The sequence below is a fragment of the Cebidichthys violaceus genome, unplaced genomic scaffold (genome assembly GCF_023349555.1).
Source record: "Cebidichthys violaceus isolate CVI_PGR_0920_01 unplaced genomic scaffold, fCebVio1.0.p SCAF_19, whole genome shotgun sequence".
NCBI classification, from domain to species: Eukaryota; Metazoa; Chordata; class Actinopteri; order Perciformes; family Stichaeidae; genus Cebidichthys; species Cebidichthys violaceus.
This window is the reverse complement of record NW_027176361.1, coordinates 7240955-7268909: the sequence shown is the minus strand read 5'-3', so window position 1 is coordinate 7268909 and position 27955 is coordinate 7240955. Positions and strand designations below refer to the sequence as shown.

General features: G+C 45.6%; 1 protein-coding gene across 1 annotated transcript; it reads left to right on the top strand.

Moving 5' to 3' along the window:
* Positions 1–794: 794 nt before the first annotated feature.
* On the top strand, positions 795–27933 carry adgra3 (adhesion G protein-coupled receptor A3). The gene is made up of 19 exons (XM_068713442.1): positions 795–1787; positions 9236–9307; positions 14133–14204; positions 18731–18802; positions 18909–18980; positions 19144–19304; positions 19947–20160; positions 20430–20594; positions 20883–21084; positions 21205–21354; positions 21898–22056; positions 22450–22617; positions 22797–23004; positions 23095–23303; positions 23411–23535; positions 23834–23957; positions 24539–24684; positions 25348–25443; positions 26183–27933. Exons 1-19 carry the CDS (start codon positions 1591–1593, stop codon positions 27642–27644), a joined length of 4074 nt encoding a protein of 1357 aa, XP_068569543.1. The 5' UTR covers positions 795–1590; the 3' UTR covers positions 27645–27933.
* Positions 27934–27955: the final 22 nt, after the last annotated feature.

The following is a 27955-nucleotide window of genomic DNA, read 5'->3' as shown; positions in this document are numbered from 1 at the left end:
TTGGAATAATGTTACGTTCTGTACGCAGACAAAACCGGTCATGGTGCTTGTCAACGAACCCCAACGTGCTGAATACAAATAGACAAGTGAAGGTGAACGCATAATGGCTTGAAGGCATATGTTCTCTGTCCTGTGATACATTCAATGCTATCCTCTGGTTTTCTATAGAGTGAAGGGACTCACTCAACCTGATCATAACAAAGAAAATGGATTGTTGCCAAAGGGCAAACACTTCTTTGCCAGCTAAACATACTCCTCAAATAGCTGCAAGATCCAATTGGATCTTTGTCTTTCATGGCTGTTGTGGATAGGAAACTAGACTGAACTTGTTTACAGGCACCAAACAGAGAAGACTATGGGGTGGAAGAGGTATTCAGAAGAAGTAAAAAACTGAGTGTTGGAGTAGGCTTCGTATGAGCAGAGTATTCCTGGATTCTTTTTCACTTAGGCTATGCATTTTGCCGTCATGGTTGGCCAAATAGGAGCTACAAATGTTCTTTTTAAATTGTTAGGTTAATTATTTTGTGTCTCATTCTGCAAAGATAACCACTGTGAAATACATATAAAGTGAAGTAGATGTAAAAGGTAGCATACAATGGAAATACTCAGATAGGTATCATTCAAAATATATTTGGTGGGCTACAGTAATTGAGTAAAGTAGCTTTCCACTACTGAAGCTTGAGAGGTAACCCCTACAAGCGCAACCTCTGCCGAGAGTTTTATTCTGAAAAGCGGACCGGATACGGTTTGAATGCCCAGGGACTTTACAATGGTGGAGCCCGGGGCAGAGCCATGGGAGGAGGACTTCTCAATGGACAGAGAACTGCTGTTGAATACTTTCCAAAGACTCAGTGGAACTAGAAAAAAAGACACAACAACCGCTGAAAGTGATAGTTTTTTCTGCGATGTAGAACTTTGACTTTGTTTCCCGAGCATTATCAGCCCGCTTTGAGCTGAGGAGTGTTGTTGTAGCGCTCGTGAGTGTTTTCTTTGGGAGTAATTTCCTGTCGCTCCCTGGAAAAGAAGGGGAAAGTTTTCCCGTTCTTGTTGGGATATTTATGTAATCCAAAGTAATTGGGAATTTAAGCGGGGGTTTACAAAAAGCCTGGTCGTGTTTCCCGAAGTTAGTGCGGATAACCTGGGACTACTGCAGCCGCCTCCCGTGGAAAAGACAACACGGAGCTGGACCCACGCTCTGGACAACAAAGAAAAAAAACCTCTCAACAACCGCACAAGTTATTTAATAACCAGCGAGCACACCCAGCATTTGGAAATCTGCGGATTCGTGGAGTTGCAGGAAACGGAACAGCACGCCCGGGATGGAAAGGGAATTATGAATGAGTCGTTTGGCAAACAAAGAAGGACACCTCTGTCGGACTGAACACCGCGGAGCAACGGGGGAAAGCCCGAAGTGAAATGGAGGAGGAGGGCTCGCTTGAGCCAAACAACACACTGGCAAAGGTTTCATTTTTGTCTTTAACGCGGTCCTTTTCATAACAAGGCCGCTCACTGTCTGCCCGTTTCAGTAGCAAAACATTCTTTCCCCCATTTTTCGCCGATGCCGCAGTGGTTTTCTGGCCGTGTGTGAAAATGAGGGTGGCTCTGCTGCAGTTGTTTGTGCTCGTGCAGCTCGGCGGTTCGGCGGTGTCATCTGATTGCAAATCATATGATGAGCGCCCGAAAAGCGGTGGGAAAAGCCTGCCCTCCGACAGGAAAGTGGTGTGCAGCAACATGGAGCTCCATCAGGTGTTACCCCCGGACTCCTTCCCCAACAGGACAGTCACGCTGTGAGTATACAGGAGACGCAAATGCACTTATTTTTCACCTAATTAAAAGCACAAGTTACGTATTCCTTCTATATACTCTGTTTGGTGTCACTGCTTGGACTTGGCATGTTTGTGATACTATTAAATCTACAGAGTTTACAAAAGGTCATACTTAATTTTAATATATCTGTGACTTACTTCATCCAGTTTATATATAGTTTAAAATTAGAAAAACACGCTCATATAGCTTGACAAGCCCTCTTGTTGTCAGCCACAGACCAGTCTTATACTGGAGGCTAATGGTGTAAATGTAAACCCTGTGTAATAGTAACCGCCTGTCCTCCAGTAGTGATTCACACAAGAAGGAATTTTGGCTTCTAAATCAGTGCTCACACAAGTCACTTATCAAACCTCCAAGGCATTTTAATAGAGCTAAGAGCTCATTAGCTGGTGAGTTAGTAAATCCTTCTGGTGTTTTTTTTTTTTTTCCCTACTTGTTCAAGATCTAAACTCTGCTGGGGTCTAGTTTGTGTGGTGCTTTTGTTCTGGACGAGACACCTCGCTGTCTGCTTGTTTAACGATGTCGAGAGGTGCACTTGAACATACAGTCATTGTATAGAATACTGGGTTGGTCCTTGATTGGTAATCAACCAGTCAAGGTAAAAAAAAAAAAGTTCACTCTATAGTTCTGAAGCAACAGTTGTGATTGTGACACACACACACACACACACACACACATCGGACTGAGCACAAGTGGATTTCATGACCTCATCGATTGCGGTCATGAAATCCTACTATGCTGACTGATTTTCAGACCATGCCGGATTTCATTCAAAAAGCGTTTTGGGCTTGTTGGAGAGCGCTTGGCAGAACAGAACAATTGACACACACACACACAAAAAACTAGCAAGAAGAAATGAGATTCAAAGCTGTGCGTCCAGTGCACTTGCTTTTGTGGTGGTGGTGGTGAGCGATGGGGGGGAAATCTGAGAATACCAGAGCAGGGAGCAGGAGTAGAAAGCAAATAATAGACTTTAGGGAAGGAAAGAAAGGGATAGGATTGGCTGGTGAGTTGAGGGAGTTTGCAGGTTTAAACCCGTTTACCACCAGTCCATTACTTTGAAGCACTTTCCAAAGGTTTAAATCTTTCTTTCTGCTTTTCCACAGCCTACATACTGGTTTGTAGTGATTTCAGGACAGTATTGGACGACAATTGCAGAGACTTGCTTGAGCTGGGTAACCCCTAAGTCATTATTTATTGTCAAAATGACACAATTATAGCATGAGAATGCAGACACAAGCACATTGTTTAGGGGAAATTGTAGAAATACACAAGCTTGTTGTCTGTGATATCATGTTTCTTTAGGGTAGGCATTGTTGAGCGCGTTTGGGTTTATGTTTGCAGGCATTTTATTAGTTACTGGAGCCAAAACAAAAGTAATTAGGCCGGTGGGGTTAGGCCTGGGTGGAGCTGCACACCTGGCAGCTACTCAACTGAGAGTTAAAGCCAAAGAGACCTGTCAGTAAAACAGACTAAATGCCTCTCTTTAACTCTAGAATATCCCTTTAAAAACAATTTACTCGTCTCTCCCTAACAGTATCCGTGTCCCACGAGGACTGCATCATAACCCACTTCCACATTTGCCTCAACACCTGTTGAGCTCTGATATCACAGATTTCAGATTTCAACTATATTAGCATGGAAATAAACAAAATGTTCAATTTACCTGGCTCAAGCAAGTGCCAGGTTCCTGTGGATTTAGCATTGATCTCAAGCACGGCAATGTGGAAGATTGCCTTCAAAGTACAACAAAAAAAGATGTAATTAGAGAGCGCCGACAGAAAGCGGTGCAACTTCCCGGACTACCTCCCAGTCTCCGCTTTTGTATTTGTGGACATTTGTTGTCATCCATTGTAGCAAAACGACAGCGCTGCCTTCTTCAAGAGGGAGCTCTGTTCACAATCCCCCGGAGACGTGAGTGGCAATGAAACGGCCATTTATGTTGACTGCAGCGTTTTTTGGGTGTTAATTTACGACCTGTAAAATCGGCGTGCCCTCTCAGTGAGTCTGGTGGTCCCGTTTTACGACTCCCCCACTGTCTTGTGGCGGGGATGACCGTGGCCGAGACGCAGCTGGTCTGGTCTGCAACGAACTGAAGAGGTCTCAGCTGCCAGGAGAGACCTTTCTCAGGCTTGAAGACTATTAGCGGCCATTATTTCTCCTTGTTATTAAGCCAAAGCAGACCCGACTCCTATTAGCTTTTCTTACTTATCTAGTGTGAGTGAATACAATTCTCACTGTCAATTCACTAGATCCTGTTGTGACTCACGAGACAGTGACTTGTTTCTCTGGCTTTTTTAAAGAGATGTCGACGCTTTTCATCGAGTCCTTTTGGGTTTCCGTGGACATGTTCTCTGAATATGAAAGACCTGGATCTGGTCTAAGAACTTAACTTTTGTTAGTGTTAGCAGACAGACATCTGTGTGTTTGCAATTGTAACTAATAGTTTTTACTACTGCTACTACACCAAATACCACAGTTATGACTAATCAGTTACTCAGGTTTAAGATAAAGTTATTTCTCTAATGCGATGGTGGCAATATAGTTCCCTTGTTATATGGATGTTTTGATGTAGTGAGTTAATTAAAGGCCTTGCCAGAAACGACAGTATAAGCCAGGTGTGATTAGAGACCTGTTCCATTCATCATACTGCCCCCCCCCCCCCCCTTCCCCTCCTCTCCCCCTCTCTTTCCTTTTGTACTTAAGATTTCCTGTTTTTCTCTTCGGGAGTCTGGATCCTACTGAATAGCAATTTTGATCAGGAGAACATGAAGTGATTTGGAACACAGAGCAGATTTCTTTGAGGAATCGCTGAACTGCTCTGTGGGCTTTATTGAGCTTATTGAATCACTGGGAGGATTGTTTTGACTCCACGCCAGAAAGCGTAGCCCAGATACTCTCACATGATGTGACTTACTGTTACCTCGTCCTTTTAAAAACACATTTTTCAACCATGCCTATCAGCAGATGAGCAGTTCCACAGTTAAGTAGCTTTTATTTCCCCAGACTTTAAGTGATTGCTGGTACTAGTTTAGGAGTACATGTAGTTACTCTTGCTCTGAATGCTTCTCTGCAGAGAGAAAAAAAAAGAGCGATGCACTCCCCGCATTTGTGCTCTTGAAATGTTACCGCATGCCAAAGTAATCCGAGAGGAAATGACACAAATGTGTTTACAGCTGGCCTGTCCTCCCATGTTAGTGTGGGCCTCGGCTAAAATACGAGGGCATGAATTCCACCTTTGCCTCAGACTGAGGGATAAATCAGGCTGCGTGAGTAGTCTCCATGAGCGCTGCTTATTTCTGTGTGTCTATGTTGTCGTTGCAGCCTCGATACCCCCGTCTGTATTTAGGCTTTCTGTACTCACCCAGCTCATATTTCTTTCCAGCTCTTGTTTAGTGTAATCAGGATCCTTTTCACGGGAGCACCTGGGTTGGACAGTGCAAATAAGCGCACCTGGTTTCCGGGCCTCTACAGAGCAGCGCAGGATTAATGTCGGGAAGAAAGCAGGGATTTCCTCCCTCGCTGCAGGAAAAAGAACCCACAGTTTGACGGCACATTGGAGTGCAGTAAACGGTCTTGTTTCACAGCAGAGCTAACTGGCAGTTAGGGTTACGTTCTCATCTGGTTTCCTTGAGCCTTCGCTACACTTGAGGCTTGTGGAGAAGTTTCCCTTTGGGTGTCAGAGCTTTCAAATATCTTCTGCTAAGTACAGACGCATGCGCGATCAGGCCATTTGTCAATCACCTCATGTGTTTGTTCTCTTTGTTTGTGTAACTACAACACAGGTGCCTGCTGTCATCCGTGTCTTCAGAGGATTTGTTTTTGTTGCTTTGCAGGCAAGCCATTGGTCTAAAGGAATGTTCCTGTGTTTTCCATAGTAGTTCTGCGGTGTTTGTTAGCAAAATCCCGAAGGCGAGGCACCGACAGCTGCGCATTTAGTCAGTTCGCAGCCTTTCGTTTCACAGACCTGTTGAGGTTTGACTTTGCCAGGTTGCTCCAAGTCTCATTTAATCCAAGACAAACAGCTCAGTTTAGTGCTCAGATATGAGGCAAGGCTGTGCAATGTCTTCTGTCGAGTTAACTCATCTGCTTTCATCCTGGTGTTTGCATAGCGGATCAGTTTTTCTTCCGTTCAGCCATAGAGCTGTAAGCTACCTTGCTGGAATGGCCTGGCCTGTTGGGTGTTGAAAGAGGATATTGCAAGGCCTTAAGTTTGACTTTTTACCTTGCACCAACACAAGGACGTGATGTTACGTGTGATTAAAAAAACAAATCTGTCTTTTCTACCCTTTTTGGTTCCTATTCTCAAAGTGAATCCAAGTACTGCAGATGCTTTGGATCATTGGTGGAACAAGAAAGTGCTGGTTAACCGCAAGAATTACCTTGGCAAGTCGCAGCACCCCAGCCATTGGACCAGTTCCCCTTTCCACCTGAACTGAGGCCCACTTTTCCATCCACTGTATTCAGGGGAAGTCACTCTAGAAGGGGTTTTATGAGCTCAACTGCAGCTTGAAACTTATTTGAAAACCTGTTGAAGGGTTACAGCTCTCCGCTCACGGGAGTTCTTTGTCTACAAGCCTCCTGAGCATAAAGGAAGTGTTGAGAGAGCACCAGTTGGCTCTGTCCTTAAGAAGCCATGTGCCTGTGAGGGGAGTGTGTAGTGGCTGGCCATTTTTCGTCCTCCTCTGGGTAATGTGCCTCCAGCCAGAGGCGTATGTTGTCGGAGTATTTTCTCAAGTGAAATTAGGACTACCTTTGATAGTGTCATGTTTTACTCATTTTAAAGGCAAGATGAAATAGGGGCCGATGCATTTTGTTACTCTGATAGAGAGGAGAAATTTGTGTTTTCCATAAATGTCGTTGAGATTTATAGCGGCGGTATCAGGAGACAGGATGTGAGATCTGCTAGGATCCCCCTGCAGCTTGTTCCTGGCTTGAGCTCAAGCAAGTCTTATCTGTGCATCAAGATAAGGGAGGTTCCCCTCCTCCATCGTTCGAGGCCTTGCCTGAAGACATTCCATACACCGTTTTTCAGTCTGGAGACTTCAGGCCGCCGTCCAGAGACAGACAGTAAGGAAGCAGACGGTCTAGTTGCAGACATCCTGAGGGCGGTGGAGACGCGGGTGGTTAAATGGCTCTCCATACAAATTTGAGGCGTTGCTATATGTATATTGCTTGTCAGCAGTGCTATGTCTTTCTCACCAAGGCAAGTGTAAAGACTCAATTTTGCAACCGCAGCAGTTTCCAACGCACCGAGGTCACACTTGTGTCATGAGGAAGGCAGAGGGCCGGGGCTGGTGAGGGAGCGAAAGGCATGCAAAGAAGGAAAGGAATGGAAAGAGGGCAAGTAAAGGGCTTAGACCTCTCAGGAAGACAATGCTTCACAGTTTATTTTGACGGACCGTAGAGTCACAAGGGTAGAATTGTGTATTTATGCAACCAGGCTAGAATCATTCCCAGACATGCTGTTAAAGATTCATAATCTATTCTGTAAACCCAATTATACAACTTTCCGGAGAGAAAAAAGGCCCGTTTGTGCTGCTTGTAACCTCAAATAACTTAACGTCAATGTGGGTGAGGGTCTACTTGTGACCACTCCACATGTTTTCATATAGACTTCCTGTTTGGTAAATGTCGTCATGATTAGCCATGCTTTCATGTCACCACATTGAAAATGTATCAGTTTTCTGCCCTATTTGTACCTCTGGAAATTGGCTCAGAATGACATGAAAAGAGTGATTGTCAGGCCCGAACTAAAGATGACGGATATGGTGCAAAAGAGGTTTCGTGGCTCAGGTCCGATCTGTTCGGTGGCACCTGGACGTTGCTCGGCATTTTCCAGATCCTGGTCTTCAAGGGTCAAAGGATACGCGCCGATTGTAAAGGCAAATTTGGGCTATTGGACAACAGCAATTAAAATTGGCTCGACTGCTAACTGGCACCCAACTGAAAGAGTCACTATCTTAAATTCTGGAGCATCAGTTGCCAACATTGTCAGCCAAACATTATGAGCTTGTTCTGCAGTTCTGTGTTGTGTACGGTGTTTTTGTGCTCTCTCTATGTTATGTGGATTGAGTGAGGCATTCCTTAATCCACACAGGCCTCATGGTAAACGCATCCCACTGGCATGCTAACTATTCGGCAATATAAATGAGACTTTTGTGACCACAATCTCGGGGGGCCCAGCGTCTCTGCCTATATCATCAGATCATGTGTACGCAGGCGGTGATATAATTTGCAGCCTTGTACATCACCATGTTTTAACATCTGCCATTTCAGCATTCAGAAGCCCGTGAAACACAGGAATCATTTGTGTGAGCTCTCTCTGAGCGGCACGGAGCCAAGCAGCAAATCTACAATGAGCCTCCACTGTCCAACCCTGTAATAAAACAACCCCTCAACACCCCATAATGACTCCAATCTGGCCTCGGGATTGTGGGTACAACTAGCACAACCCTAACCCCCCCCCAGCTGGCCAGAAACATATGCAAACCACAATTCCCTGCTCGGGGTTTGGTGCTGGGAGTTAACAGTGCTATTGATTCCTCCAGATCCTTTGGGAGTAGTTTGGGGAGAAAGTGTGGAACTCTCTGGGACTTAGGCACAGAAAGTGGAGCTTTACTTTGTAGTTCAGTATGCAGTGAATCAGCTTGTGCTGTGAACGGGGAATAAAGTGGATAATAATAACATCTGGTTTATTACCCGGGGAGGAAGCAATCAAGAATTCACACTTGGACGTTTTTCAAGCTCGCTTTTATTTTTGTGGTGATAGAAAACGATGACAACCTCTACCAGGTTGTGTACTTGTTGCTTGTATTGAAGGTATTTTTAAGACTTACCTCAGTCTGCAACTATGATTTTCTGCATTGAGCACATTTGTTGCCTCATATTGCATTACGTTTAATCAGGGGTTAGCTGTCAGTATAAGTTCTCTGTGGACGCCTCTTTTGCTACCGTAATGCCAGAATCACAACTGGGGCAGCATTTTGCCGTTGTTGATTGGTTCAGTTTAAAAAAAAAGCAAAGCCGGAGGCTTGATCTCGCCTTGGCTACGTGTCTCAAGAATGCTCAGCTGCAGCCTTGAAAGATGAAAGCAGAACCCCGTTTGAACACGGAGTGACACTGAATATTGTTATCTGTCAACAAGTGGCAAAATGGCTTCCGTCCACTGTTTGAAACGAAGACGAGATCCTTTTGAATCCACTTTCACAAATAAGTTATCAAACACTCCGCGCTGATGTTTTGGGTACTGTGGCAGGCTTGTTCTTGATTTCTGTTGTTTTTATATTCAGACAACAGAAATTAATTTGTAATATTTTGGGGACTTTATTCATAGAAGGTGCATTACATTGCATCAGTTGTATTCTTTTCTATTTCATTGAATTTGTTTATATTCTTCTCCCCACAGAATTCTGAACAACAATAAGATTCAAGAACTCAGAAATGGGTCCTTCATTGGATTATCTACACTTGAAAAATTGTAAGTATTATTATTATTTTCCCTTTTCTGCCAGTGATTTGCATGGGCATTAATGCATCTTTGTTTACAGCCATGCCTGAACTTTTCTCTGTTTATTCCAGCGCACTTTCAAAGAAAAGCTTTTGAAATGTATGCATTAAGATTCACACTCTGAAACATTGAATAGTCTTAGCTTTAAAAAGGGATGTTCACCACCTTTCAAAGCAGACATTAAGGCTGCATGTTTCCATACGATATATCACCGGTGGACTTCACAATCGTGGAGGCTTTTGTTGTCAAATACCGTCACAACATTTCACATTATATCTACTAGTGCATCAGCAGTAGCCATACGTCACTGCACAAATGAAGCCTGGGCTTGTGGAGTAGGTTTGTAAAAACATGTTGGTCATAGAAAATGAGAAGGCACCCGCACAGCACTTAGCCCCGGTCAGGATTATCAGTCAATGGTGGAAGACTGGAGATGGCACTAGAAAAAGCTAATTATAGTTCTAGCCCCAAGGGTCGGTTGTTGTCTGCCTGGCGACATACTCTCAACATACAGCTGCGTGGTTATTCTTGTGATGGGGCCCACTTTTCTGAGAGCAGTAACATACGGGCCCCTCATTGCTTACCCAGGGAGAGGAGACGGAAGTGAGTTCTAGAAGGTGAAGGCATTGATTGGCATAGCCGTGGATAGTCTCCGAGATTCCTTGAACAACGGAGAGATGTCATCCGCACCACGTGACTCTGACTTCGGAGATTGGAATGTCATTACCCGTGTTTCCTTCCTACGGAGATTTCAAGAAAAATGGCTCTGGGCCCGCACATATGGGCCATGGGTGATTTATCACTCTGGAATGGCTTCATGCAGATAAAATAACCAGACCTTTTAATGGCCGCGCTTTTACCCAAGGCTACAATAACACATGACTGCACTGACATGGAATTCTAAGGGCACGTTTCCCCCCCTTGAGTCTTCTTGGTTTGGTTAAAAAGGCCCAAAATTATAGAAGGTATATGAGGCCAGACCCATTTAGCCTTGTGGTATCAATTCAGAAATAAGATTTCGTTCCAATCATCTGATTTAATTGGTCACTGATGACAACTCATTTTATGATTCACGTGCTTTCTGTTTCTTGGCCATACTTGCTAGAAAAATCTATTTTTAAAACATCATGCAGAGCTGGCATGCAGAATTATACAAATGCATATTGTATGTATAACACTGCATTTGATTCTACACGTTTCTTTGTCATGGAACCTGCCGGTACTCCTCACAGCTGTACTCCCAAAGTAAAAGTTTGTACATTATCAGTATAAAGCAGGAGCAGCATTTCCTCCTCTTTTCTCATCTTGGAGTTATAATTTGTTGCGTTAAATCATCCTGCGTGGCTTTTCTTGAGTTGACTCCAATTTTGATAAGACACTGATCTGTCTAGATTGTTCATAGATTTGCAGGAGAACTCCCTGTAGGCTCCTGAATTGGGTCAAATATTAGTTTTAAGAGTTCAGGTCGAGAGGATAAACAGGAGGCTGTGTGCTGAATGTGAAAAAGAAAACTTTGATCTTTCTCCGCATAGTGAGCCCTTAAGGCACTTATGTGCTTTGTCTGTGAACGGCCTGTCAATTTGGTTGTAAAACTCTGTCCTTCCTGTCTTTGCACCAATCCACAGGCCGGTTTACCTCCGAAAGCAGCTCCCATTGTTGCTGTGAGACCCCCACCCCGCTCCTGTCCACCCTCAACCAGCGAAGCGAGGTTGCTAGATGGCTTGCTTGCTTTTGTCATTGTAATGAAGCCAAGCCGAGACCAGAGGTGTCACCAGTTCGATTTTCAAACGCGCTCTGAATGCTGGAGCCTCTCCCTCTCTCGAATGTCCCTCTGCCCCCCCCCCTACCTTTTTATCACACGCCCCCTTTTTTTCTCCACAAGCTCTCCAGTCTGTTTGAATAAGCCGAGGCTCTCCGTCTTGCCTTCCACCCCTCCTTCCTCCTGACTTTTTTTTTTTTTTTTTTTTTTTTTTTTTAAGTCCACAAAGAAACTCTCCCTCATTTGGACTCTGCCCGTATGCAGTCATGAAGACTGAGACAGCAGCTGGCTGTGAGCGCCAGAGAGGGGCAGAGAATTGATTACGCCTATCCGACACTCTGCATGAAATTGCAAAGTAACTGTGGAGACCGCTGTGTTTTGTCGGGGGCCAAAGGTGCCCCTGCTTGGAAATAAGCCACACAGAATCCCCATTATCACCCTCCTCATAGAAATAGGAGCCAAGCTAGGCAACCCTCACATGCTAATTCCTTGCTAAATCCGCTGCTGTGGAGGAATGCTTATTGTGGAATACAGAGCAGGGATAACCGCTGCAGTGTGCAGTGTTTTCTGGAGAATCGGTTGTTCTCTATTCATGAATAGAACAATGCCTGTGGAAGTAAGCAAGTAAGACATAAGCATAAAGTTAGTTTGAAATGGATATTGCAATACTGCTTTTACCAAGTCATGCGCAATAAAACGCACCCTCGCCCAATCCAATACACTCAGTCGTTTTGTAGCTACAGCCGTACTTGGTCTGGTATGATCAGATGCTTGTGGCGGCCAAGGTTGGCTAACGTTTGCAAACTTTATACAGATGTTGCTGTGTGACTAATTAGTAAGTTAGTTATCTGACTTGATGTTTCTTTTCCACTTGTGCTATGTTTTAACATTACACGTTGCAAAAGTTGGACAGCCTTGCTTTAACGCAAACCTGTGTAACTTTTTCTGAGCAGCGACCACTGTGACAATTTTTAGGATGACGGTAAATGCTAAAATGTGACAGTAGCACAAGAAGAGAGGCGTAATAAAATAGGAGCACTGCCTAAGTAACATGAGTAACGCAGCCTCAGGCTCAGGTTTGCTAATATTAGACGCCAAAAGTTACATCGTCTCGCTCGAAGCTGGATTTGTGCAGAGATTGCTCTGTAGGGAGGGAAATATTTGTATTAATTATCTATTAACTGGGAGTCATCCATCATTCCTCGCAACTGTTGGCTTGTTTAACACACATCAGTTGCTCTCTCCTCAGAGGGAATGTTGGCGTCTTGCCCGGAACGGGCCATATATATATATATATATATATATATATATATATATATATATATATATATATATATATATATATATATATATATATATATATATATATATATATATATACACACACATATATACACACACACATATATACACACACACACACATCTTTTTCTGTCTCCGCTAGAAAAAGATGATGAAAGCAAACTTAAAAAAGAACTGACAAGAAAACCTGGTATTTTTCTCTGCAAATATATGAAATAGGTGCCAGGTCATGTGAGGTCAGTGGCCTTTGGAATCTGAAGTGCAGTTATGGATAGTTAAGTATGGACTGGTTTGTCCTTAAGTGATGGAAACGAGTTATTTTTTTGTCATTAGTCGTGGTGGTTACTGCGGGCGATGTAGCTGGTTTCCACAGTGTGACTGATGGCTGAACTGTGGAGACCACCTGCAGATATCATTCAGTAGCTCTGTCCTTTAGAATTGGTTGAGCCTTATTTAGATATTCTTCTTAATATTGGAAATTTAAAACAACAAAACTTAATTTGCTTTTTTTGTTTTTACTTTATTAAAATTGCATTAAAACTTTCACTGCAGTTAGTGTAATTCTCATGCGTATACGTATATGTCAGAATATTAACAGTATAGATCGTGTCTCTGTTATTTGGTTCAACCTTATTTTGTGACTAGCACATCTGACCAGTGACTCAAACAGGAGCAGAAGAGCTTTTCTATCGACTCATCCGTTAGTTGGCGTTCTGAACTTGGAGAGCATGGCTGATGTTGTTTGTGTCCTGCTTTCCTTCAACTGTAACTACTGCAACTCTAAACAAAGTTTACATAAAAGTAAATTGGCTTCAAATTAATAGACTCGACGTACGTTCACACATCCTAAAAGTCCTAGAATTGTCTCTGGCTATGAAGGTCTTGAAAGGCTCTCTTTAGATCATTTTTTTTTGTCCTGCTTTCTCATTTTTCTCTCAACACCCACGCACAGAGGAGCCGTCTCTGCTAGCTCACATCAAAAGCTTTATCACGCGATTCTGATTTCTGTCCATGACTTATCTATGGCCACCTACCCACCCTCAGATGACAGCTCTCCCACATCAAACGGGCAGAGTTACCCAGAGGCCCTTTGTGTGGGTTCAGGTGGCGACTAGAAAGCCTCCAGAACCTCCACTGTAATGAGTGACTAGGCAGTGCCAGCGCAGGTGAGCGCTGCAGGAATTCTGTGACCGCAAGCCTTTGAACCTCGTGTGTGTGTGTGTGTGTGTGTGTGTGTGTGTGTGTGTGTGTGTGTGTGTGTGTGTGTGTGTGTGTGTGTGTGTGTGTGTGTGTGTGTGTGTGTGTGTGTGTGTGTGTGTGTGTGACAGCTGTGCATTAAAGATCAGTGGGTGAGGTTGGTGGAAGTCGGGGTTCTCCAGTTGGATAGACAAAGGAACCCATGTATAGATATGCTCCACTGTGCGAATTCAAGCCGTATTATCTTTTACTCGCCATGTTGATGCTTGCATGACATGTTCATTTCAAAAGTCCAGCGGTGCCATGTAATTAGAAGATTTAATGATTACTCTGCAGAATACGGTTTCCTAAAAGTTCATAACTCATAAGAAAGTCAATAAAGCGCTTAGATGTATAATTAGCATGAGTCACATCCGATAGCAGCTGCAGCTTCTTTTTCTGTCGTTTGATGATCGACTAATTGTTGCAGCTCTACTATTTTTTTTTTGCTGTTAAAACTGCTCATGAACATTCTCTTTCTTTTTCCCCCCTCCACAGGGACCTGCGGAGTAACCCGATCAGTCGTATTGAACCCGGCGCTTTCCTCGGATTGGCAGCACTCAAAAGACTGTAAGTAGTGGTGGAGCTTCCGCAGCCTCACGGTCTCTTTCGTGTGGTTTCTGCAAGTATGTGTGCACTCTGCATTCACTCATTCAGACCCACTGGGACTACGCTGAGGTGTTCTATTATTATTGCACCCAAAAGATCTAAATCCCAGCTTTTTTTTTCAAGGCAGTTTGAAGCGCTTGCTTTAATTATTTGCCGTGTGAGAACAGTGGCTTGTGAATATTGTGAGGGAAGAGACGCCTCTTGTTCGATGTGTCCTCTCGTGATTATTTGACATTTTGAAATGTGATTAAAGCCGTTTTTCTTTTTGGTATTTTAAAATTGGCAGAACTCTTGTGTTTTGATAAATATGTTGCTGATCCAAAGCTTTCTACAGATTCCTTAGAAGTCCATGGGGTGTCGGGGCCGTGCAGGCTGTATGTGCAAGTGTTTCTTCAACAGCATTTAGTCAGAGACTGCTCTCAGCAGTGACACAATAACATATTGTGTTTGAAGCAGCTGTTATGTTGCAGCTATGCAATGTAGTGTGCATGTTCTGGCAGGTCTAGAGTGTGTCCAGTGTCCATAAGGGGGCGTGGTCAAGCAGTGGTCTATTTCTACTGCCTTGTTTTCTCTGGTCCACTGCCAGAGACCGCTGCAGACAGCATGATGCCTTAAATACTCTCACACACTAAAGGGGGGAGGGTAGAAGGCGGCTATATAAACCGCGGGGGTGTGTGTGTGTGTGTGTGTGTGTGTGTGTGTGTGTGTGTGCATGAGAGAGCGCAAGAACACAGCATGACTTGGAATTCATCCGACAGTAACCAGCCGCTGCCAACACAAACTTGAGCTTGGCTGCTGCTGGGGAGCAATAAGAGCGAGACAGGAAGGCAGTCAGCTCCTTGGCTCAGACCCGGCCTCACCCCCCCCCCCCCCACCCCCCCTCATCCTCACTGCATATTCATTCCACACTCGGATGGATTCATGCGGGCCTATGTGTCTTCTGAATACTGAAGTCTTCACCCCCCCCCCCCCCCCCCCCCCCCACAAGCTTTTCATAAAGACTTTCCCTGTCATACCACAGAGTGATCTGCAACCTCACATGGATGTGTGTTCCAGGAGTACAGTTTTGGTTTTTGCCCGAGGGTAGCGGAGTTTAATTGGCCCCCGCTGCCCGCCTCGGTTCATTTCAAAGGGTAGTTGTCACTCACTCGACTGTGAAAGGAAGGGAGCACAGAAAGGGGAAGATGAGCGGAGGAGAGGATGAGGTAGTGCTGGACCCTGGGAATGTAAACACGGAAGCCCGACATCAAAGGTTGGCGTCCACCGCTACACATCCACTCTATTTTTTCCCCCCGAGTTTTGTAAAATGGGAGTAGAGTTAATTGGCTGCAAGAAGTACATAAAAATGTATTTTTTTATTTTTTATGTCACATTTATTCAACATACCTTTGGCACATGCTTCTCCACCTTTCTCTTCACCCTCAGCTCTGAGGAGGAGTCTTTGATCTGTGTGTCTACCTTCCCCCTCAGCGGTCCCTAATTAGATTTCTTCTTATTTTCAAGACGCGCCTTTTTGAAGGGCCCATTCATCTCGTGTGCTTTGTCACAAAGCGGTGACGTGGGCTTTTAAAAAGAAGGATGCGGAAGTTTGGATAATTGTGGGTTCCACACATCAAACACATTAGTCTTTTGGAAAACGGTAGTTGTAATTAGTTTAGTCGTAGTTGGTGGGTCTTTTTCATACGGCCTTGGAAAATCTGGGTTTGGAAGTGTGGTTGTGAAACTCATTTATACTACTGTGCCATGTGCTACTCCGTGGGCTACGCCGCAGATGAACTCGTCAAAAATGTAACTATAATATACCACATTGGGACCACAAGAACTGTGATTGGTCAGCATGGACGGCCACTGATGCCAGTAGAGATTTCTGAAAGTGAAGACATCTTGAAACAAGTTCGGGGGAAAAGGGCTCAGATTTCTCCTCCTTTTCAGGAGCACACATCTAGCAAAGCGCTCTCCACTGTAAGTGTTCTGCTCACCATAACTCCCACACATTGTCACAGTGAATGAAACCGTGTGACCTCCATGGAATAGTCTCATATTTAGTAAGTCAACACAGTCACCGCGGGGAATATAATCTGAGCATGATGCGATGTTGCAGTGATGTATTACCAGGAGAAATCAAACCCTGAACTATAAATCAAAACCTGTATGTGTTTCTGCGGCGCGACTCTCGTTAACCCTTCGCCTCGACCATAAATCCAACTTCTCTCGGTCCTTGACTCGGTGTTCAACACGGCGCATGCAAACTAATGTGGATACATTAAAAGAAAATGTCAGTTGTCACTTTCGCATCTCAGGTTTTTTTTCTAATGTGAGGTTGAATTTAATATTACATTTAAAGTTCACTGTCAAAAAGAAAAGCGAGTAATAAGAAACATTTAAAGTTACTGAAGAACACATGTCATACATCAGTGTTCGAAATAAAATCTTGCTTTCTTCCATCTATTGAAGTACAAAATTTCCAAAAAAGTAATCAAACTCGTGGACGGGGATGGATGATTAAACTGGAGTTAGGAGTGCTTTCTTCTGATTCTCAGTGGAGCTGCTCTCCACCAGTGTTACGGTCGCTGTTATGTATCATGTACACATTTATTGTTAATTTAAACCAAACCAATGCTGAAAAACAAACTCTTCCCAGGATTTATTAAATAACAAAAACACTGTTTAGTCAAGTTAGAGAAGTAGTCTGCTGGTCCCTTACTTCACTTCCTACAGATGTATTCAAATAGCCTTGTCTCTCTAAATGTACAGCACTCCGACCCTATGGACTCATCCGGCCCTCCTGACTCTGTATTCCACCAACAGCTGAACTGTCCCCGCTCGAGCCCAATCACATCGGGCTATTTTTTGCTGGCGCTCCTCGTATCATTCCCAACAACCCGAGCCCCGCGCTGAAACAATCCTCCGTGCTGTTAATGCGCCACATGCCTGAGGCTGATGGCGTTTGGTAATGAATACCAGTCGACCAGTGAAAGCAGATGGACAATAGAGACGTGAGTCGGTGTAGCCAGACAAGAAGAATCCCTGATGTGCATGAGTTATGTTAGTTCTCACGATTCTTCAACACAGTAAAAAGTGAGTTAAAGTAATAACAGTGTTCGCCATCTTGTCTTCAGAGCCTTGAGGTAGCTGTAACTCTCCGATCTGAAGTGAGATGAAAGTATGCCTTTAGCTAGCGGAGCCTCCTCCCTCCTTCCACTGTGTTATCCTTCCCCCGACACACAGCGCTCGCACAAATTGGCACGCTTTGCTATAGGCGGCTTTTTCTTCTCTTCCAAGTGGAACTAATAACCTCACACAGTAAATTCCCCAGCTGGTACCTTAAGGACCAACACCAATAATTACATAAATGTTCGGATGTTAGCATGTGCCTGACAGACGTTTTCCAGGTATCGTTTTGTGTCAGTATGGCATTCCTGGAGCACCCCGGGATACAGTTTAGCTGGTGGGTCGAGGTAATGATCCGTCTTTTCTCCCAGGCTCTCGCTTCTTCACTTGGCACTTTTCCATGATTGGATCATTCACAGAAGAATATGTGTTCCAGCTATTGTGGAAAGGTGCTAAGACTGCGAATCTCTGAGTCACCATGGCTGTGGTTGCTGTGGAGGTTTCTCTCTCTGGGAAGTTTAAAGAGCGTGATTGTTGGATAATTGCCACGTTTGACAACTGAAGCTAATTAGGTTTTGCTTTCAGCTAATTTAAAGCTGCACAAATATTCTTTTGTCAACAACGGTTCAAATGGGTTTCCCTTATTTCTCCTTGTTAATCATAAGGGGTCAACTAAAGAAACACTTATGATAAATAATAACCTAATTGTTTGGTTTGTGGGGTCCCAAACCACAGGTGGGGAAGCGGCGTATCAGAGGATGGTGTGCTAAAGTTAACCTGGAGCCTCCAGTGAACATGAACGTTTGCACGTTGAGTGTAATTCACAGTGGCAGGATCAGTCTTTTCCGTGTTCGGCCGCGGAGTCGCCTTTGATTCCTTCTGAAAGGCATCAGACACTTCCATCGGATGTTTGCCAGAGACATCATGTCAGGTCACATCCAGGGGAGAAAACACACACTTTTGACGTTTTTTTGACGTTAATCACAGGCGATTAATCGTCTCCCAGAGTGTTACCCTGCCTTTGATGTGTAGGTTCCCCCTGGAGGCCCACACGGACACATTATCTCAAATCACCTTGAACGTTGTAAACCTGTCAGCTGAATTTTTGGGCTCTTTGCCTCAACCCGTCTGTTAAATTTTGCTCTTTTTTCGTTCTTTTTTTTTTTTTTTTTAAACCTGGTACGCTTTATCTTTGCAACATCAGCAATTCCCTGTGTATCATTTTTGTTCAGGTAATACAATCGGATTTTCGTTCTTTATGTTGTTGGAAATCATACCAGCCCAAATGCAGCTCGCTAATTGATGGTCTTTTTGTAGTTGCCGTGTTGTTTCTGAACCGTGAATAAACAAGAAACTACTCTCTCTCTGTACAACAGGGACTTGTCCAACAACAGCATCGGCTGTCTCAACGTGGACATCTTCAAGGGCCTCACCAGTCTGATCAGACTGTAAGTCTTTTTAATGAATATATGAATGGCGGGCTGAAACAAGCGTTTATGTAATAGACGAGGATAAATGATGGGTGTTTTTCTTCTTCTCTTTTTTTCCCTCCAGGAACCTTTCGGGGAACATGTTCTCTTCACTGGCCCAGGGGATCTTTGACAGCTTGGTGTCTCTGAAGTCTTTGTAAGTATGATGAGAACAATGTTACTTTGTACTGAAATAAGACACAAGCATCAATGTGCGATTGTGACGTCTGAATGTCTCCAATGAATATGACATGCCATTTTTTTTTTTTTTTAACAAGTGGCGTTGAAGTCATAAAACATGTGTTTCTATCCACCCACAGGGAGTTTCAGACGCCTTACCTGCTGTGTGACTGCAACCTCCTGTGGCTGCTGCGTTGGATCAACGAGAAGAACATCGCGGTGAAGAACACCAAGTGCTCCTTCCCCCAGTCTCTCCAGGGCCAGCTCATTACCTCCATCAAGCCGGAGCTCCTCACCTGCGGTAGGGACACGCACCTGGAACAAAGATTTGCACACATTACCTCCATAGATTTGACACAGCGAAACGATGTCACCCTAAAATAATAGTTTTAACACTCTGAAACGGAGTCATTTGTCATTTCGGTGACATTCTCTGATGCGACATTTGTCCAGTCCCAGACGTCTTGAAAGGTTGAAATAAGTCATGTTGAATTGTGGCACAGATTGTCGTGTCAAAACGGCGCACAGTCTCTTTAATGTTTCTTTTTTTGGTATCAGAAAGGCGGCTGGTGTTTGGAGAACAGGGGCTTGTGCAATGACACGGGAGATAAGACAAGGGCTGCCCAGGCCACTGCTGCCTTTGTTTGTACTTGCTCATGTCTTATCAGTTTGGCACTCATCACAGTGAGGGATTATGAAATACATGGCACAGATCTAGCAGGAGCCGTGGCCTGACGTGAATGACAAAGCACCCAGAATTCAAGGCGCCGTTGTAGTTTCCCTGTGTCCAGAAAGTGCCAAGAGTAAAACAAAAAAGGCAGTGTGTTCAGAGACAATGGAATAAAAAACATTTTTTGTGACAAATATGAATCTAGTAACCATTACTTTTCCGTGAGAGGTGAAAACCCGAATCTCCTTCTAAACATTTGTCTGGTCTCCCCAGATGCTCCACTTGAGCTGCCCTCATTCCAGCTGACTCCGTCCCAGCGTCAGGTCGTCTTCCAGGGGGACAGCCTGCCGTTCCAGTGTCAGGCTTCCTTCGTGGCTGAGGACATGCAGGTGCTGTGGTACCAGAACGGCCGCATGGTCAAGTCCGACGCCGCCCAGGGCATCTTCATTGAAAAGCGCATGGTGCAGAACTGCTCTCTCATTGCTAGGTACGGCAGTTTACATTCATGTTTAAGCAATCCGAAGGTGGAGAATGTACTGTCTGTATTGATTGGCATTATATGAGGAAAACAAATCGCTTATTTCATTAATGCTATATACAGCATTTTTCTTTTTTTCTTGTAGAAGACTTTAAGCTTTTTAGCAGCTAAATTTCCCTTCAGAGTAAATAAAGCATCTATGTCGAGCTTCTTGTGTTCACCGTAAGGCCGGCTGTTTTGTTTATTCTCTGGAATTTCTCCTCCATGTTTCCCATCAGCGCCTTGACCATCTCAAACATCCAGCCTGGTTTCACCGGGAACTGGGAATGCCGGGTCAGGACAAGCAGGGGCAACACCACCAGGACCGTCCACATTGTTGTGTTGGAGAGTTCCGCTGAGTACTGTGCTCCTGAACGCGTCTCCAACAACAAGGGAGAGTTCAAGTGAGTGCACACAGTAACACAGAAACAGACACGGAGCTTCTCACTCGTACGCATCGCCTTAAGCACAGAGAACATCCATCCATACAAAGTGAATATACAACTGTGAAGCGGTTACATGTTCAGAGTCTGTCATCTCAAGCACTGTGGCCCCCTCTTGTGGTCAAACATATGAATTACTTCAAGGCTTTAGCCGCAATCATTAAAGTTAATGAAGAGAATTAAGGATGTAGCGTGTGCCGGTTAATGAAGAATGGAAACAGCAGGACCGTTTTATTGGGCTTCTTCCAGGTGGCCGCGCACCCTGGCAGGGATCAGAGCCTACCTCCCCTGCAACAGACTGCCGTCGAGCGCCGGCACCTACTCGGGCGGCTCGGGCGAAGAGCAGCGGGCGTGGCGCTACTGTGATCGCAAGGGGCTGTGGACGGAGGAGGACTACTCCCGCTGCCAGTTCCAGAAAGATGTCACACGGTTTCTATACGTCATCAACCAGGTCTGTATCTGACTAACGAAGCTCGTTCACCGAGTTCCTCTTCTTCTGCTGGTCCCTCTCTGCTCTGGACCGTTTCAAGCCAGATCCAGACTAATTGTTCTCTCTGTGTCTTTCTGCTAGATGCCTCTGAATGAGAGCAATGTGGTGGCCAGGGCTCGGCGCCTGTTGGTGTACACGATCGATGCCGCCAACTTCTCAGACAAGATGGACATCATCTTTGTGGCCGAGATGATTGAGAAGTTTGGCAAGTTTGTTGAGAAGTTTAAAGACGTAAGTACGACGGAAACCGCACTTCTGTCTGTGAACTTTTTACGAGCTCGTGTTCAATGCGATGATTGCATTTGGCGTATTACCTCGTTCAAGGACAAATGGATTAATGCTCAACAGCTGTTTGTTGTCATGTTGTTTAATGAGAAAAGATGTCTTGTCACGACTTTCAGTGCAGCTGTAGGCCAACGAACAGAAAAAAAAGTTTTCAAAGGAAAGGAGCTCCTGGCATGTTGTAACCACTGTAGGCAAGGAGCACTAAACTTTTAAAGCATTATTAAAAGTTCTGCTTGGCGACACCATGCTTGAAATGTGTTTTAAATAGTCACTTAGCCACGAGTCGCCCTCAAGCATGTGTTGAAGGCTGTTTGATTCAAACAAGATGTGGCTTAACATGTTCACGTCTTGTGTTTCCATTCAAGTAATTTGGAATATAAGCCGCTGTGCTGCTGCTGCATGGAGTAAGCAATGTTTCTGGGGTCACAGAAGTGTTCCTAGCTGTTGAATCTGCATTCACTCAAGTCAAAATGTTTTCTCGTCACGCAGCTGGGTGAGGTGATGATAAGCATGGCCAGTAACTTGATGCTGGCGGACGAGAGGGTGCTGTGGATGGCCCAGCGTGAAGCCATGGCCTGCTCCCGCATCATCGCCTGCCTCCAGAGGATTGCTGTCTACCGTCTGGCCACAGTACAAGTCTTCTCCCTGGTTAGTCCTGTCAACACTACGGGGCTCTGTTTTTTAGGCAGTGCAAGCAGCGCTTTGACAGTTTAGCGCGCAGTAGCACGGTTAGCTATCGTCATTGTACAAATGAAATAAGAACTCACACCATCGGCCGTCAGCCACATATTTGCTGTGCTGTGCGTCACGCCGCTCTGCACCATCCAAACAACAATATCAATTTCCTGAAGAGGCGTCTTACCATTTGTTAAGCTATTGTCATTCATTCCACTTCCCGAGATTGGCAGCTCATTCACTTTGCCCAGCCATGTGCTGCTGCATCGACAATAACCAAAGTGGGAGTTGCACTTGGAGACACCCACACAGTACGTGTACAATTTCAAATTTAGTAAAATTCCACCATTCCTGTTGTCCTTCCAGACGTCCCCCAACATAGCACTGGAGGCTCATATTGTCAGAGCCAACGACTGGAATGGCATGACCTGCATGTTGTTCCAGAGGTCCAGCCCTGAGCGCACACCCGGACAGGACCGCCAACTCGCCTTCAAATGCAACACAACCAGCTCCTTCTCCAGCATCCTTCACAAGGTCAGCCCCTTCCCGACACAATTACAATTTGTCAGCAGGTTGTTTTGGATGGGGTTTTAGTGTGGGGGTTAGTTCTGCTTGCGGCAAACGCATAAAATGATGAACATAGACAAAACAATATATCTATTGTTAAAATATGAAATGGTGAGATGCTTTCCTTGTGTCTTTTGTCCCTGTAGAGCCCCATTGTGGAGGCCTCCCTGCAGCTTCCTCAGTCTCTCTTTACCCAGGCTGCGCTCCCCGGGCAGGCAGAGGACACGGTCTACAAGCTCCATCTACTGGGCCTCCGCAATGGCAAGTTTTTTCCCTCCACCAGCAACTCCTCCCAGCTGGCTGATGGCGGGAAGAGGAGGAGTGTTGCCGCCCCGGTCATCATGGCCAAGATAGGTGAGACATAACGTTTCAGTGATGCGACCAAAACTTGACAGCAGGTCCGTATCTATCTATTCTGATACCCCTGTTTGTGTTTTCCATCAGAGGGCATGTCCCTGCGTGTCCTGAGGACGCCCGTTAACATCACCCTGCGGCGGTTTGCCCGCGGCTCAGATGCTGTGTCCGCCCGCTGGAACTTCAGCCTGGTGGGAGGCCACGGAGGATGGCAAAGCGACGGCTGCCGCATTCTGGGACATCACGACAACTTCACCACCATATCGTGCAACTCTCTGGGGAACTATGGTCTGCTGATGGTAGGTTGGGTTATTTCTTATGTTCATTGTATAACATAGGTAAATTAGGCATTGCTTTTTTCTTTACAATATTGCGTAAAACTGAGGATTTCTCATCTGTCATGCAGGACCTCAGCAGTGTGGAGTACTTCTCTCCAAGCATCCAGCCCCTGCACCCAGTCATCTATGCCACTACCATCATACTTCTTATCAGCCTGCTCACCATTATCATCAGCTACGTCTACCACCACAGGTAATTGTTTTTGCTTTAATTGATTACAATTCATTATTTTTGCTCTTATTTATGTTTGCCTGGGACAAATGCATTTTCTACTCTAGTCCTTCTTTTGCCGTCATATTCACGTTGCTGTAAATGTATCATCCCCACAAATATTGTCAGTTTTTCCCAGCCCCGTTGGGGTAAAAACAAAACTGTCACCGTTTAGATCTGTGTCAGCATAAACAACCGTCCCATCCATAAGTAAGAAATGCTCGCACATGACACGTTTGTCCTTTTTTAATTCTGTGATCGGTTGTTTCTGTGACCTCAGGTCTGTCCGTGTGAGCCGCAAGTTCTGGCACATGCTGGTCAACCTCTGCTTCCACATCTCCCTCACCTGCGGGGTCTTTGTTGGAGGCATAAATCAAACGCGATATGCAAGCGTGTGCCAAGCAGTGAGTATACACCAGCGGGACTCCTCCAACAACTCCCGCTGTGCTTTCGTACAAACTTATGTAGTCAGCAGTCAAAAATGAACAAGTGCTTCCGATGTTTTCAAGGAAAAAAAAAACGTTGGGAAATGTTGCCTTTGGCTAAGTTCACAGCGCTCATAAAAACGACATGTGGAAACAAAGTAAAAGATGCATAGAAAGATTTCACCATGGCTGGAGGCCATCCTGCACCTCCCATCGTGGTGTTGTACTGAGACACATTACTTATTCATTTTTCATTGCACAAAGTACCTGGATGGAAGATTTTGGCAGAAGTTTTTGTTTATTTATGTAATCCCCTCTGGCATAAAGATATATCTCACAAGGTGATTTTTCAACTCAGGCTGATGAAGACATACTCAATTAAAACAATGCTAAAGGGCCATCATGCCTTTTGAAATACCCTTCTGCCCCGCATTCCATCATTTCTATTTTTATTGGTGAAATTTAACAACAGGCGCAGTCTGTCATTCTGACATAGGGGATTGATTGCATTTCTTTTGCTTTAGCAAATGTCATGCATATAACGATTCAATCTCTTCTAGGTGGGCATCTTGCTGCACTATTCCACTCTGGCTACGGCTCTGTGGGTGGGTGTGACTGCACGCAACATTTACAAACAGGTGACGCGCAAGGCCAAGCGCTACGAAGAGCTGGACGAACCTCCACCGCCACCACGGCCCATGCTCAGGTACAATACCAGCGCTCCTGCATTACAACGGATGCGTGGCAAAAAGTAACGCATCCGGGTCGCATTTTCTTAGCTGGACACGGCAACTTTCCACGTAAGCACCTCCAAATAGCAGCGTTGGCTAACCCTTGAGTATCTTACACTTTGCTGCTCCGACATCATGTAACATGTCAGTAAACTGCAGGTGGTTTTATGATTACCAAGCAGTCAACAAACCAGAGCTAGACTTATGTAGTGCCGTCTTCGGTTTCCTTTTTAAAACGGAACTGGATCTGCATGAGCGTGCGGTCTTGAAAATGCTGTGCTCTTGTGGTATTTGTAATCATTTATGAACTGTTGTTATGCCAGTATAAACTACACTTAAATGGCGTGTGTGTGTGTGTGTGTGTGTGTGTGTGTGTGTGTGTGTGTGTGTGTGTGTGTGTGTGTGTGTGCGTGTGCGTGTGTGTGAGAGAGTGTGTGAGTGTGATATATGCATTTCGAAAGAGAGAAGAGGTGAGCTTCCTCTTGTTGTGAGTGGTCATGATTGTCGGTGAAACTGCCACATGGTGTCAGTGTAGAGGCCTGGTGTCCCATTGGACCGCTGTGTGCAGCATGCCTGCTTGTCGTCTTACAAACGGAAAGACTAAAGCAGAACCACCCCTCCTGTGCTTTCTCCAAAAGGTTCTACTTAATCGGCGGAGGGATACCCATCATTGTCTGTGGGATCACTGCAGCAGCTAACATCAAAAACTACGGCAGCCGGACCAATGCACCATAGTAAGCAGTCCCTGTATTGAAAGCAATTACTGTTACCGTCCCTCAGTAGGAGCTCATGGTAATGCTTTGTCCATTTACGCGGATAACGGCCTTTAAGTGCTCTCTTGGGCCCGGATGCTTCTATTTTACATTCTGTCCTCAGGAGGAGTTGGCTTTAGTTATCGACCGGCCAAGCTGCTCTGCTTGAGTAAATAATGGATATTTTTATGAGGGTAGGAAAAGTTTATTCCCTGAAGTTCTGATTATGGTGGCCTATTAATGGTATGCGCATCCAAGCAACAAGCAACTGCTGCCAGTTTACAGCGAGCTCCCCCGCGCCCCCCTTCAACAGTAGCAGCTGTTTCGATGGTGCAACGTGGCCGACTAATTGAGAAATCTGCACCCGTATCTGTCTGAAGTCTTTGGAGTTTAATTAATTTCTTGCAAGCAAGACGAACCCAGCCTGCGTTATTAAACGTAATGGGGCAGTTACTGTAAAAACGAGATGCAAAAGTTTTTCAAAGAGTTATTTTAAGTTTGAAGTAAATAATGACAGTGACAGATGAGATGTTGTATTGTTTTAATGAGCGCTGTTGGCAATTTTCCTTTTTAGGAGATGCTATATAATTTAAATGATTGCTAAAAGATGATCTTGATGTAATTGCGGGAAAAAGACTCTTAAAGAATATTAAAAGCCACATCTATTATCTTACTGTAAATGAAACGCTTGATTGGTCCCGTCTGTCTTTTCTCCTTCTAGTTGCTGGATGTCATGGGAGCCCAGTATCGGGGCTTTTTATGGTCCAGTGGGATTCATCATCTTCGTGGACTGCATGTACTTCCTCAGCATCCTGCTGCAGCTGCGCCGCCACCCCGATCGCCGTTATGAGCTCAAGGAGCCGAGCGAAGAGCAGCAGCATCTGGCTCCAGCCAACGGGGAGGCCGGGTCAGACGGTCCCAGCAGCCCCTGCCTCCCCCTCACTCTCCAGCTCCAGCCTCACGAGGCTTCGTCCTCCGTAGCGTCCGCTCCCCACCCTGTTGTGCCCCTGTCGGCCCTGGAGAACGAGCACACCTTCGCCGCCCAGCTGATGGGTGCAGCGGGGGCGTTGGGGCTGTATGCGGCCCTCTGGGTGTTCGGGGCCATGGCTGTATCCCAGGACCACCCGTATGACTTAGCCTTCACCTGCCTGTTTGGGGTGGCCGCACTGGCACTGGGCGCGTTCATGGTGGCGCATCACTGTGTCAACAGGCAGGACATGAGGCGCTATTGGTCCCAGGCCTGTTGCTCCGGGAGACGAGCCTACTCCGAACAGGAGGATGCCCTTCTGCCTCAGCCGGGCGTGGCAATGACATCCACAGCAGGATCAGCTAGCAAGGCGGATGGCGAGTCAACGAAGTGCGGCCAAAGCAGCGCAGACTCTTCTTACACAAATAAGAGCGCGCCGAGCATGCGTAACTCCGCCCACGGCAGCAAGCTGACCAATCTGCACGCGGAGGCAGCTCAGTGCAAGTCCGCCTCAGCGCCGCCGACCGCCAACGGTGCAGCTGTTTTGGACAACAGCCTGACGGAACACTCTCTAGACAATGAAATTAAAATGCACGTAGCGCCAGTCGAGGTGCAGTTCCGCCCGGTGAACAACATCAACAATCCGGTGGCGGCCACCAACGGACACACAAGCAGGCACCACAAAAACAGAGCGCGGGCGCACAGGGCGAGTCGGCTAACGGTGTTGCGAGAGTACGCCTACGACGTCCCCACCAGCGTGGAGGGCAGCGTGCAGGGCAGCGTGCAGAGCGCCCCCCACAGGCGGCACCACCATTACGACATAGCGGCGCGCAATAGCCGCCGGGCAGCATACATGGCCTACAGAGAGCGCCACCAGAGCCAGCTGCAGCACGACAGCAGTGACAGCGCGAGCCTGCCGCGCCGCCCCCGCGCCGCAGATAAAGGAGGCGGCAGCACCCCGGGGAACGGGACAGTGGTGGCTGAGGAGGCCGAGTGCGTGGTTACTGCCGCTGGGTCATGCTCAAGTAAAGACTCCGGTCTTGTACAGCAGACAAGCGGTACAGAACTAGAGAGCCAACCCAAGTCCTATGGGCTCAACCTTGTCACTCAAACCGGTGGCACAGTGAAAGAAAACGGACATGCGGTGCCTTTGATTAACACGGAGAGTGCAGCCAGTGTAAAGACTGGCTTGTGGAAACACGAAACTACTGTGTAGCGAGCGTTTCCGTCCCACAGACTGCATTGTGTTGTGCTCTCACCTTTTAAACTGTGAAGTGTCTTTTTTTTTTAGTTTTTCGATTGTACATTTATTTTATGAACAATCAAATCATTACTGCCACTGAACTATCTTTGTCAATATGTTTTTATTGTAAATGGTCTATTTTTATAACTTTTTCAGAGTTCTGTACTGCATGCTCTGAGCTGTGGCCCGGTGCATACCCTTACCCCGGGACTTTTTTCCCCCCATTTTCTAGTTTGTCCCAACAACAATAAAACAAATGTTCTGTTTACCTAATTGAGAGTTTG

Coding starts and splice junctions, on each gene's coding strand:
- adgra3 (XM_068713442.1), top strand. CDS start 1,591: ATGAGGGTGGCTCTGCTGCAGTTGTTTGTGCTCGTGCAGCTCGGCGGT. Junction 22,057..22,449: donor CAGTACAAGTCTTCTCCCTG/GTTAGTCCTGTC, acceptor TTGTCCTTCCAG/ACGTCCCCCAACATAGCACT. Junction 22,618..22,796: donor TCTCCAGCATCCTTCACAAG/GTCAGCCCCTTC, acceptor TTGTCCCTGTAG/AGCCCCATTGTGGAGGCCTC.